The sequence below is a fragment of the Onychomys torridus genome, chromosome 15 (genome assembly GCF_903995425.1).
Source record: "Onychomys torridus chromosome 15, mOncTor1.1, whole genome shotgun sequence".
In the NCBI taxonomy this organism is placed as follows: domain Eukaryota; kingdom Metazoa; phylum Chordata; class Mammalia; order Rodentia; family Cricetidae; genus Onychomys; species Onychomys torridus.
Genome location: NC_050457.1, coordinates 64,479,548 through 64,492,615, shown reverse-complemented (window position 1 = coordinate 64,492,615; position 13,068 = coordinate 64,479,548). Strand labels below are relative to the sequence as shown.

Sequence of the window (13,068 nt, the reverse complement as noted above, 5' to 3'; positions counted from 1 at the left end):
GCTAAAATGCTCACTCATGTATCCACACACTCACTCATTCATTCCTATCACCATTATTCACTGAATGCTCACAGCATGACCAAAAGATATTTAATCTCAAGCAATATATTGTGCTTTATTCTGTGATTTGTTCTAAAACTTGTTCCACTCAAGATTATGCATGCCCCATTAGAAATCCAGGTCTAAAAACCCTAAGCAAAGTAAAAGATTTCAATATCACGACATTCAGAAGGAACTATGGACACATGGTGAGTGGCAGATGCTAGAAGGATCTGTGTCTGGATGGGCCCACAAGCACTTCCAGATGTGTGCCATGGCTCACTGAGATGAGAGGATGACTTTCTCCAGGGGGCTTCTATGGCCCTGTCAACCATTTCTATGGTCTAAAGCAACTAAGAAACTATTTGGAAGGAATAATGGGTTGAATATTTAGCAATAATCAATATTTAATACTTTTATGAAGTTGAAATGTCAACATCTTCTAAATGATGTAAACTCATTATGATTTTTCTTAAAGTTGCAAACATTAAAACTACAAACATGTTGTCCATGTGATTCTCTAAGAGACACCTAAATCTGCCTTCCATTTTTGGAACTACTGCTGACCACAATGGAGCAGACCAAGCTCTGTAACTCTTTTTTGTATATGCTGCAATTTTTTTACATTTTGAAATGAGAGGAGGGGAAAACTCAGAGGAGTGCCACTCCTTGAAACATTATGATTAAGTGAAATTAAAGCGCCAGTGTTGCTAAGTGAAACTCCCCTGGAATACAATCGTGTCTATTCATCTCTATGGAATCTGCAGCTGCTTCCAAGCTAGGGTGGTAGCCATGATGCTCCTAGGAGTTTAATTAACTTTTTACTCTGGCCTTCTGATTTAAATAACCAGGTATCAAGTGAAGATATGTTGGAGCTATGTTTGTAGTCCTATAATCAAATATTCTATGCTACCCTAACTTACCTTGAGGGATAGATCCACCCACATTTGTACTGTAGGTCCTTTCTAGAAGAGGCAGTTAGGTGAAGAGCACAGACAGTGAAGAAGAGAAAAATCATCAAAAGAAAGGGAAGACACACTTCAAAACATCTATAGAATATGGAAAAGCAGATGTATGTGAAGGAGAAATTTCCGGTAGGTAGCATCTACATAATCTACATTATCTCCCAGCCTCTCTGTGAATAGGTTTTTAAAAGCACCAGAACACATGAAGTCCCAAATGCTCCCTCCTACCTTCCCTCCCATTTTTCCTGTCTCAGAGCCATCTGGCTTTGGGACAATTGGATTATCAACAGTACACAGTGCTGTACAGTAAACATGGCAGCTATAGTAGTACACAAAGCTCATCTACATATTTCATTCAGCAGAGAATCATCAGTCTTGTCTACTGAATGAAATACAGATTCACATGTCTTGAGAATTAGCAAATAAATGAAACCAAACCAATTTCTAAGGTAAAGAAAGTGATTTGGGAAGTGTTCCCTGTTTATCTTGGCATTTTTAGTTGCCTACAACTATGCCAGCATATACATTTGAAATATATGTCTGAACACTGTCTTTTTGACGTTGGACATGCTCATGAAAAGCTTTGCCTCTGCCCCTCATCTGCTACTGAACCCATGAACATGTCAACAAGAGCAACAGCTAGATAAAAAGTCAAAGTGAGACAAGGTTGCACACACGTGGACATGTTGACATCATTATGAGCAAGCACTAGGGATATTTCCCAAGAAGAGCATACCAGGCTGATGGATTTTCTACTCTCACATTTTCTTAATAAATTTTCTAAATCTCTGTTAATTTTCATGATAAATCATCAGCTTCCTTTAGTACATTATACTAACTATGAGGTTCAGTGAAGGTGAAAGTATCTCCTTGATACCCCATTTAAGAAAGTAATGTGTTGTAGGCATGCCTCACAAATGGGTCTAGAAGTTGGACCTTAGAACAGTAGCCAAGATAAATACTACTAATTTGTACCTATTTTGGTGGACTGCTGTATTTTAGTAATAAGGTTTTAAAACTGAAAAATAATTCCATGTCCTTGAACTTTTGTGAGCAACTTTCAGATTATTCTTGTTGCTCTGAGAAGAACTGTGGCCCAGAGTGCATTATGAGGGTTTAAAGAAAAAGCATCAGGAAAGATGGTAAAAATGGTCAGTGTGCTATTGCCTTAAGAAGGTAACTGGCCAGCATGCAAACCTCAGTCCTTCCCCAGGTAGACAGTATTCATCGTTTTCTCTGTTCCAGGAACTTCAGAGGAGTAAGGAAGTTGTGGGGTATGGGTGTCTATTTCCCTGTTGATCTCCTGCTTTGTGATGCTCTGCCATACCACCCTGTGTCATTATCCTCCAACAACCTCTAAGGCTCCCTAACCTCCCACTGACTGGCCACATGCAATTCATCTGATGGTGGCCATTCCAAACTACAAATTAACAATGGCTCTCTGACTTTGAATAAACCTATCCTGTGAAATAACTACATTTAAAAGTCTCCAATTTTCAGATTTCTAAATACAAGAAGACTCAAGATGGATATAATTAGACTCAGGGGTAGGGACATTTGAACTGTAAGTATGCTTGCAACACTGAGATCAGTATATCTCAGTGCTTTCAAAAATACTGATTTATTAATAATTTATAATAATGGGTTCAGTTAAAAACAAGTCAAAACCTAGGTGAAGAACAATGTTGGAAAAATAAAACAGAATATGGAATTCACAGTCACCTGGTTACAGAGCAATTTGAATGCCTATGGATTATGATATGTATATACAAAAGAAGACTATTTAGTCTTACACAAAACAAAAGTAACAAAAAGAATCTCTGTCACTTGCCACAATATGGGTGAAGCTTAAGAGTTTCATGTTAAGTGGAATAAGCCTGGAATTGGGTCATAAATACCATATGACTTCACTTGTATATGGAATGCACAAAATATTGATTTTTGCCAGTAGAATGGCAATTATCAAAAAATGAGATGGGGTTGGAGTATGGGAAAGAGAACACTGTGGTCACCAGGTATAAAATGAAGCTAGACACAGGGAGCAAATTCTGGTTCCCCATGTTGTTAACAACAATGTTGTCCATATTTCAAAAGAGCTAAAATACCATGTTTAAGATAATCTGACCACAAAAAAATATGTTAAATATCTGATGTGGTGAATACATCACTTAGTCATATTTAATCATTCTACAATATATCCATGCACTGAAACAGCTCTTTGTACCCTGTAAGCTTATACAACTATTACTACTTAGTTAAAAATAAAACTGAAAGAGTTATAAGGAAAGATGGCAATAACAATTTAGTGAGAATAGGGGGTAACAAGAAGCACCTCTTATCAGAGGGACCTAAGCCCCCATCTCTTAGCAGGCTGAACAAGTAGCAATGACAGACAAGGAGGAAGCACAGCCATTCTAAGCATGCCATGTATGTTTATGAAGTTAATGTGCAAAGTAACATATGGAATAGGTTTCATTATGATCTCCCTTTTAAAGGTAAGTCATTACTAGAGAAATGGCCAGAGGGAAAAGGCACCTGCTACCAAGCCTGGTGACCCAAGTTTGATCTTCAAAATTCACATGGCAGAAGAAGAAAACCAACTGCCGTAAGTGGTCTGTCCTCTGACCTCCACAAGAATGGCATGGCATATGTGCACATGCATATGTGCACACACACACACACACACACACACACACACGCCACAAATGCACATATATATTAAGCAAATAAAGGTAAAGACTATTAAATATAAGTTAATTCACATGTACATAATATTATTGTTAGGACTTCTTGTGTATGTATCTTTTTCTATCTGGAGGCACTGAAGTCTAAGTTTTACTTCAAGGTTAAAGTGTCCCACACATCACATTACCTAGTAAAAGTTTTCCCCTCAAAGACTCACATCATCAACAACATTCATAAGCTACAACATGGCTTCATCAGTTTATGTCACCAACATCTTGCAGTAAATGTGATCTTATATGCTCATGCATCTCAAGACATAATTCTCAGACATAATTATGTGATTCAAAACAGAATTAGCTTTAACTCTTAAAATACCATTAATGTATCATCTTGGGTATATTAATAAATAAATTCTGTAAGTAGGGAGGAAGGTAAATGCATTTTAATCACCTCAAATGCCTTAATTAACTTCTACTGCTAATGATGCAGCAATTAAGGTATAAATGTGTCTGCTCCATTTCTCCTAGATTCTACCACTGAGCATAACTGAAACATAAGTCAAGCAAGTAGGAGAATTTGAATCTTGATGAGGAAAAAAAAAAGTGAATGAAACTAAAGTGTTAGGCACTCTGTGGCTTTTTGTTGCTCACACATGCCTGTTTCCTGACCATAACTGTCCCCATCTCCCCATGAAAAATAAGAACATGATGAGTTGAAGGTAACAAACACTCGTGGAAAGTGCATGATCAAACACACCAAACACCAAGGGCAAGTCAAGCTTCCATGCACTGATAGCCTCCTTCAGCTTGGAGCCCCCTATAGGGAAGTTATAATGATGCCTACTGGTCCACACGGACCTGATAAAGATCTAATTGAGAGATCAGGGTGGGAAGGATAGTCACACTAGACACTTTTTCCTGTAGAGATGGTCTCTCTTTAAAAAAAAAAAAAGTCTGACTCCTGAAGTCAGTTTGCCCTTCTCTTGAATCAGAGCCAGACTAAATTTGCTTTAGAGAACAGAGCAGATGTGAAATCAAGTCACTTCCAAGGTTGAGCCTTAATAGATTTGTAATGCTCACTTGTATCCTCCTGAGACCCAGACACCACAGTGCTGGAAGCACAGGATGTGAGAAGAGAACTGGGGTATCAGTGACTATCTTCAGACTGAACCCCAATCAACAGCCAGTACCAAGAACAGGTCAAAGGGGCAAGCCATCCAGGATGCTCTGACAAGGCCAAACCTCTGTATTATCGTTCCAGGTAATTCCATGTGTGGAACAAAGCTCCCCAGCTGACCTCAGACAATACGCAGACCCTAGTGAGATAAGTTATAGTGGCTGTTTAATCACTAAGGATTTAGGAAGTTTGTTATACAACAAAAGACTTTCTAATACTTCTTAGAGATCTGGGTTAACATCAGCTCCTGCTTAAGTCTCACTCATGAAAGACCCTGAAATATCAAGCAGGCCAGCAGAACTTTCCAGAGAAGAGAAGAACTTTCTAACAGTGGTTAAGACCACAGACCCTGAAGTCAGGTTGACTGAGTTAGAATCCTGATATACCCCTAGGAAAGACTGGTTATGTTCCAGTTTCTCACTGTGTAATGTAGAGATAACATATTGCTCAGATTACTAACATGTTACAAAGACTATCAGTATGGTGTGTGTAAGGCATTCCAAACAGTGGCTGCCACAGACTAACTGCTCAGTAAATAGTCCTGCTTAATATTATTGTTTACTCTCTGTTCTGTTCTAGTCCAGTGAACTGCCTGCTCATAGCTATGAGATGACCCCATGCTTAGAAAACAGAGAGACAGGCGTGGAAATGAAGAGCTGTGCACACGCCTCCTGTTTGCTTCTGCCCTGGGGGAGGTGACTTTATATCAGGCCATAGGAACATGGAAATAATGACTGATAACTCCCATGGCCCTCACATTAAGAGTCAGAGTGAATGCTCAGATTGTGGGTCATCCATGATGAAAATATCAAGCTGGGAACCAAACTCTATCTCTTCATCGAGGCATTGAAAATCCATTCTTTGGGGCTTCACGACCAGCTCCAGTTAGGTAAGGGTAGCAAGCTTAGACTTGGAATACAGCCCCGTGGTAGAATATTGGCCTCATATGTGGGAGGGACCTAGTTCAATCCCTAGTACCTTAAACAATGAGCTCCAAGCTTTATATGCATTGAGTACATATTTGTAGTCTTACAAAGTTCTTTCATCTATGCGTGATGTAACAACATGCTAGCAGAGCATTCATATGAACTTCTTTCTAAACACCACTTTCTATCTCAGTGAAACAATGAGATAATGTCACAGATCATATGTGTAAATGTATACGTGTGTGTGTGTGTGTGTGTGTGTGTGTGTGTGTGTGTGTATACATCACAACATAACTAATCTTAATACAATAGTAATGTTGGGTTAACTTGGGGGATTTTGATTTTTTGAGGGGAAAGTGTTTGGAGAATTGCTTTTGTTAAAGTAATTACGGTATTTTTAATGAAGCAAAATACATGAATTCCTTTTGCTTGAGGATTATAATGACTATAAATAGTATTATTTGCCCTAGACTTTTACCTCTGTTCAGTGTTCATAAAAAGCCTATTTCTATTTACTGCAAAATTAATGTTCAAAAGAAATGAACATATAGCAGCTCTCAGTTAAGTTTTTGAAATTTCTAGCATTGCGCTGTAGCTCCACACATCTTCTCATGAGGCTCGCTACTGGAGACAAGACTCCTGTCTCTTACCTCATGTATTCTGCTTATCACAGACCCAATAATGTCAACCACGCCATGACCTTTGGACACGGCTTCATGGTTTTTTTTGTTTGTTTGTTTGTTTGCTTTTCTCAGGGCAGCATAAGTCGATCCATTAACTCACACACAGTCAGAAGTTCTGGAAACGGTGTCAGGACTGTGCCTGACTGCAATGTGCCCATGCTTCTCATTAGATTAGCTTCCCCTTTTCAAGTAACTTGTAAGCTTGAGATGGAGAAATTCCCTTTTTCATTTCATGATTGCAAATCATAACTTAAATGCAACTCTCAGAGATGCAAAATTTAACTGCAATAATAAATAGGGTACCAATTAAATACTAAGACATTTAAATTATTAAATAATAATGATAAATACATTATTTAATAATTATTAACTAATAATTCACATTCTAGGTTTCTTCAGAAACACTACAGTGCCATGCACATTATATAGCTCAATGTAAATTGGATCTGGTAATTTAGATACAAACAAGGGCCACTAGGTTCAATCATGTTGCCCTCTCCACTTTCCCCTTGCCTCTTTCATGTCTGGTGAACAGCTAGCTCACTGCTGAATTTACTGCCGGATCTCTGCGACAAATTTTCCTACTTTGCTCTAAGAGATCATTCTTAATATTCTGCATTTTAGACTCTGTCAACCTGTTCAAAGAACTTGAGTCATTTCCACCAAGAAAAATAAGAGCATGGGGAGAGAGAAGCCTATGGGGGAGGGGGCACCTGCCTGCCTATGATACTGTGTCATTGTGTGATTTTACACAGAAGTTTGAAACTGTGTACAGTTTCAGCAGCATTATTGAGAGCCTGCATCCACTTTGTAACTGAATGCCACGGAGAATCAATAGGGACAGAACTGAGCTCATATGGAACAGAAGCTTAAGGAGAAAGAATACTCAAGAGCTGCGCTGACAGGCTCAACCGGAAGTTTCTGCACCAGTAAGTAGCCACTTCATTTGCATCTATTTTCCATAAACTGAGCTCAGCATAGTTTAAATAAATGTAAAAATGTTTGCTAAATATACTGTATGACATCTCTAATTAACAAAGCAGACTAAGTAGCTTCTGTGACATTTTACCAACTTAGTCTTTAACAAATGGAACTGGCTATTATTTGATCAGTAAAGAACAAATTATCAAGGAAATCATTTAGTTAAGATGTCCTTTGAATTTCTTAGATAAAATGCCATGGCTCTCTCTAAGCACAGCCTACAAATTCTAAATCTTGGGCTCACTTCAACCCTCATTAAATGTGCCTAAGTAGCATTAAGGGGATCGCTTAGGCAAAAATGAAAGTCAAGTGTACCCGTGTTAACAAAATTATTCCTGGAAGAGTAAGCATCCATGTCTACCTGGCAAGGCTGCTTCATCTTAATGGCCGTGACATGGTACCGATAGCAGCAGAGTTCACAGGTCCAGGAGCCTCTCTCACTGATCCACTTTAGCAGACACAGCTGATGGGTGTACCGAACAGACCCGTCACATCGGCAGGGATTTAGCAACTCACCCTGAAAAGAAAACAGCTCACTGTGAATAGCCCTGTTTCTGCCTCCACTTAAAAACCCTAAGCTTTCCTTCTTCCCCTTCTAAACGATTTACCCAGAAAGATACAAGCATCAAGCTCTATCCCAGAAAAACAAATTAAATTTTTATATGTCTGATGGGAATGATACTAAAGTCTTTAAAAGAAAAAAACTATTTCCAAGACAGTGCTTAGAGTTATGACATAAATGTTCCTCAGACATGCAAAATGTCTGCAAGACATAGCCCCCAATACCCTTGGGAAAAAGCTCTACTATTAAATCTCTTTAATAACTTTTAAGTGGATGGTCAGATGCATTTCCTCTGCAGTTATTCTTAATCATTCCTGAAGAAGAAATGCATGGTGGAAAGCAACTCATAGTAGCATTATGCTTTTACTTTTTCTAAATGCAGCATCATAAATATTGACTTGGGGCACTATGTTTCTGAAAGCCTGCATATTCTCATGCAACTTCCTTACTTTTAAAGACATTCAACCCAATGTTTTCACACACTTTGGAAGGGTGATGCATTATCTTTTCCCCTGCATGATGCTTCTCATGAAAGTTTTCATGTGCCTCTAATGGTGCTTGTAATTTTTGAAATGTATTTCTAACAAAGCATCAAACACATCAATTGGCTAAAATAGCCTTTCTTTTTAAGGTACTTCCTTTTGCAGAACTGTAGTGCTTTTTGCATTAATAATTATTAATAATTTGCAATAAGGAAATATATCCTTTTAGTATTGTAGCACGACTCACTCCCCCCCTCTCCACACACACATATCCCTTATTTGTAGTCTGCGACTATGCTTTCTGGATATATTAATAGAAAAGAGACTTCACCTTTGCATCCTATAGATTTGATTCTACTTCTAAACTAAAATGCTTTGAGTAATTCACAAGAAACGCTTGATGGTGTAACCATTATAGCACCTGAGGCGTAACCGATTGCAAAATCAGATAGAGGGGGAAAGTGTTAAATTTACTTCTGTATCTGCCACCAGGACACTTTATCTGCCTTCCCAGAAAGCGGACTGGAGTGGAAGGCAGTGCTGCGAGGCGTGCGCTGTCCGCGGTGCTGAAAAGGCTCAGAGGCTGCAGACCTGGGGTCCCTCTGGCCTTACCTGCTCGGCGCCCTGGAAGCAGATCTTGCAAATGGGCTGATGGTGCTGGTGCTGATGCCCCGAGCGCTGGTCGCCGCTGCTGCTGCTGCGGCTGCTGCACATGGAGCGTGTCTCGGGCTGATCTCCCGTGTCCCGCCGCTCGCCCTCCCCGCACGCACCGGCCTCGGGCTCCCCGGGGCCGCCTTTCTCCGCCGCTGCCTCGGGGACCGCCACCTCAGGAAGGCGCCTCGGACCTTCGCAAGAGTCGCCGGCCGCTGACACCTCCTGGTCGCGGGGCAACAGAGAGGGCGGCAGCGGTTCATCCGCACCCTTGCGTCTTGGGGCCACCTCTACCGGCGGCTCGCCCGACCCCGCGGTGCGCTCCGGAGGAGCGGGCAGAGGCGGCCGGTAGCGTGGGGAGGTGGGGACCAGGGCCGGCTCTCCCGGCGGCGGGGGCGGAGGCGGCGGGGGCAGGGGAAGCTCGGCTTCGCGGCTGCCCGCCCGGCTACACCGATTGCTGCCCTCGTTGCTCATGGTGGAACCGCCGCCGCCCTCCTGCCCGCCCGGTGGCGGGCCGGGCGCGGACTGCAGCCAGAGAGAGCACTAGGGGAGGCTGGAGAGGGAGGAGGGAGAGGGAGGAGAGCTGGAAGGGGTACCCGGGCACCAGGACTGGGAGGGCGGGACCGGGAGGGGACGCGGAGGACCGGCGCGGCGGCGGCGGCAGAAGCGGCTGTTCGGCTGAGCCGCCGGCTCGGCTCTGATGGAGGCGGCGCAGAGTTCGGCTGCGCGTGCCAGGCGCGCGGAAAGGGGGGTTGTGGGGGGGTGGAGGGAGCGCAGAGATGCGCAGGGAGGCTGGGAGGGAGCAGGCGTGGGACTGGGCGAAGGTGGGGGACGGAGAGGGAGCGAGTCGTGCGTGCGAGGGAGGTGTGGGTGCAGAAGAGGACCCGGCTAGAACTGGGGGATCCCTGGGCCGCTGCCACCAACCCCGCCCCGGGCCGCTCACGTCGGTTCCGGGGCGGATTGCCCCTCTCTGAATCGCGCGGCACTGCGGCTCCCGTGAGCTAGGAAAAGGGGGAGGGGTCGGAAGCTGCTGATCCAAAAACGGTTACTGGGTGGGTCCGAGGGGGGAATTCCGTGGCACTGGCCGGGTGGGGGCGCGATGGGCCAAGAGGAGACCCGCGTGGGAGTGGGGATGAGGGCGAGGCAGGTATCCCTGTGGTGCAAGAACCCATTGAACAGAGGCGCGCGGGAAAGGACTCGTAGGGACTGATGCTGTGACTGATTTTTACTCCACTGTTGTTTGGGGATCCCAGTCCTTTCCCCTTCAGGGGACTCTGCATCCCTTGCCTTCAGACAGAAGCCTCTAGAACCTTTGTCATCCCACTGTTTTTTCCCCTCCTTGAATCCTTCCGTTCCCCTGTCCCTCTCTCCTGCCATAAGCATCGCGCGGGTTTGTAAATTTTTCAGAAGCCTCAGAGGGTGGAGGGTCACATCTTGTAGCAATGTCCTGCTGTGTGGCTTGTGGATCTCCTTCCATGCAGAAATGACGCTGCCCCCTTCCCAGGAGAAGGGGCTACAACCTTGAACCTCTATTTGACTCAGTCCGGTTTCTCTCTCAAACTCCTTCTGAGGCCCGCTTCCTTTTTGAAGCGTTTTCCCAACACCCCCCTCACCCACCTCTCCCTGCTTTCTGGCTGGGTACTGGACAGAAATCTGCGCTCCTGCACTCTGACAGTGTGTTCCAAATCCGGCAGTCTGAATTCTTAAGGCATTGGATTTATATACCCTGAACGTTGTCTATGCAAATCAATTGTGACTTTTCACTGATGTGGCACCTTAATGACTTTGACAAAGCAACTGGCCCTGGAAACATTGGTTTTTGCCTAACTTCATAGCTGAAGACCCAGAATTAGATAGGCAAGCCACCGCATCGCTCAAGGTCACCAGCCTGATAAAGGACTTTTGAGATACTTGACTGACTTCAACTTTCCTGGCTCCGGCATGGGGGGTTGGGGCGGGGGGGGGCGCTGCATCCTCTCCCAATCCTTTCTTCATCCTCTTAAAAATAGTTCTATAGTATGTGGTCTGTTTGGAGTCTCTAACTCCAGTTAACAGATTTTGAAATGGTTGAGACAAAATACCAGCTTGAGTAAGTTTTTCAATTATACATTTGGTGGTATGAAGTATATGTGCCTTTCACAAAAAAAAAAAAAAAAAAAAAAAAAAGGAAGAAGAAGAAAAACAAGACCCAGATCTTTTGACATGTATCAGTGTGATCTGGATGAAGCCGAAAAAAGAAAAAAAATCAAGACTGCTTTGTCACAAATGGCCTCGGATGAAACAGCTTCCAGGAATGTCCTCTCACACTTAGTTCCCTCAGACCAGTTTATTTTTGGTAGCGGAGTGGCAAGCAGCAAACACAGTTTTAAAATAATCCTTGCAGGCCCTAGGAACTTACCACGTTGAAGAAATGCGATTGTAGATCCGTGTTGTTTGGGTCTTCACCTGTCAAAATTACACTGCGCACATTTATATATTATCCCACTCTTAAGATTTTCATAACTATTAATATACTCAGAAGCCTAGCTCATAAATTCTTAAAGGGATACAAAATTTATATTTAATGCCAAGTAATTCAATGTATTGCTAATAAATCTCTACGAGGCATTACAAAATATGTTATTAAAGGACAAAATGAAGGCAGAGATTGTGTGGATAGCTAAGCAGGTAACCAGCACCTAAGTGTGTCCTTTCAGTTGCTTGTTTCTGGAAAAAAACAAAAACAAAAAAAAAACTCCAATAACAGAAAAATCCCATTTCCTTAGTGTGGTTGCTAACCACATAAAAACTGAAGGAAACATTGTTTCCCAGCTTCATTGAAATCAGAGGTGAATCCTCTTTCCCCTGACCCCCAGAGTCTTGTTAGGGATCTTCCCTTTAGCTACAGAGTCTTCAAGGGGCAATAGAAACTGTGACTTTTGACCTCTGCTGTGGAAATGTGGAGTCATAGGAGACATGGAAAGAGGAACTGCCAGCACCCAAAAGGTAAGAGAGGAAGGAGGCACCCAAACAAGAGCTGAAGAAGGACACCATAGCTCCCACAGTCACCAGATACTGATGCATATGAACCTAGTTTAAAAAAAAAAAAAAAAAAAAAAAACCAAGCTTTGTCAAATGCAAATAAATGTTGAAAAGTATATGGAACCTTTCTTAACTCATATAAATAAGGAGAAAGCTAAAAATAACAAAGAAGATTAAACAAATCCATCATTATATTACCCACATACATCCTTCACTCTGTGGGCTGTTTCACTGTGAAGCAGGGACCCTTTAGATACCACTAGCTGAATCTAAGAATGGTAGGGGAAATGAGAAAGAGCCAGGCAAGTGTCAGATGCTCTTTTGTGGCATTAATGTATATCCCTAAGAGTTTCTTCTGCATCTTCCCTAGTGTGCACACCCTAGAATTAGATGCTGAGATCACTTCAAGGGAAGAGAGTCAGACAGCAGTTAATGCAGGCTATGGCAGGTGGGAGTGATTTCAGATTTATCCTGAATCTGGACTAGGCATGATGGCCTTGATATGCCCTTCAAACAAATAAAAATAGCCTGAAGAGTTCTTTAAATCTTTTAAGTGTAGCTCTTGCAGATATTCCAAAATTGTTCCTTTGGCACTTTTAGGATACATTGATACCTCCATGGAGATGGAATATATACATAGTATTCTCGGTTGTCTTCACATACTCAAGAAAGGAAACTAAGAATCCAGCCTATACTTAATCCCAAAATAATTTCCCTAGCCTTATGCTGTGCTTGACAATGGGGAGCTACACACATCATACCCAGCACTCACCTGTGCCGAGTATATCTTTGTAAGGCACCAGAACCTAAGCAGTGTCTGTGGTCTTGTGTCGGCATGGTTGCATATGCAGAGAGGTCCACAACTTACAGCTTCCCTCTGCCCCACTTAACCCTAGC

The 13,068-nt window shown here is 42.6% G+C and overlaps 1 protein-coding gene across 2 annotated transcripts in view; it reads right to left on the bottom strand.

Annotated features, from left to right (window-relative positions):
• Marchf11 (membrane associated ring-CH-type finger 11) overlaps positions 1–10,008 on the bottom strand; it is a 114,395-nt gene extending 104,387 nt beyond the window's left edge. For both annotated transcript variants that reach the window (XM_036207158.1, XM_036207159.1), the window contains exons 1-2: positions 9,112–10,008; positions 7,817–7,972 (exon numbers count right to left, since the gene is read on the bottom strand). In XM_036207158.1, coding sequence (XP_036063051.1) covers positions 7,817–7,972; positions 9,112–9,624 — 669 coding nt within the window. In that variant the 5' untranslated portion in view covers positions 9,625–10,008. The remainder of the gene's footprint in view (positions 1–7,816; positions 7,973–9,111) is intronic.
• Positions 10,009–13,068: the final 3,060 nt, after the last annotated feature.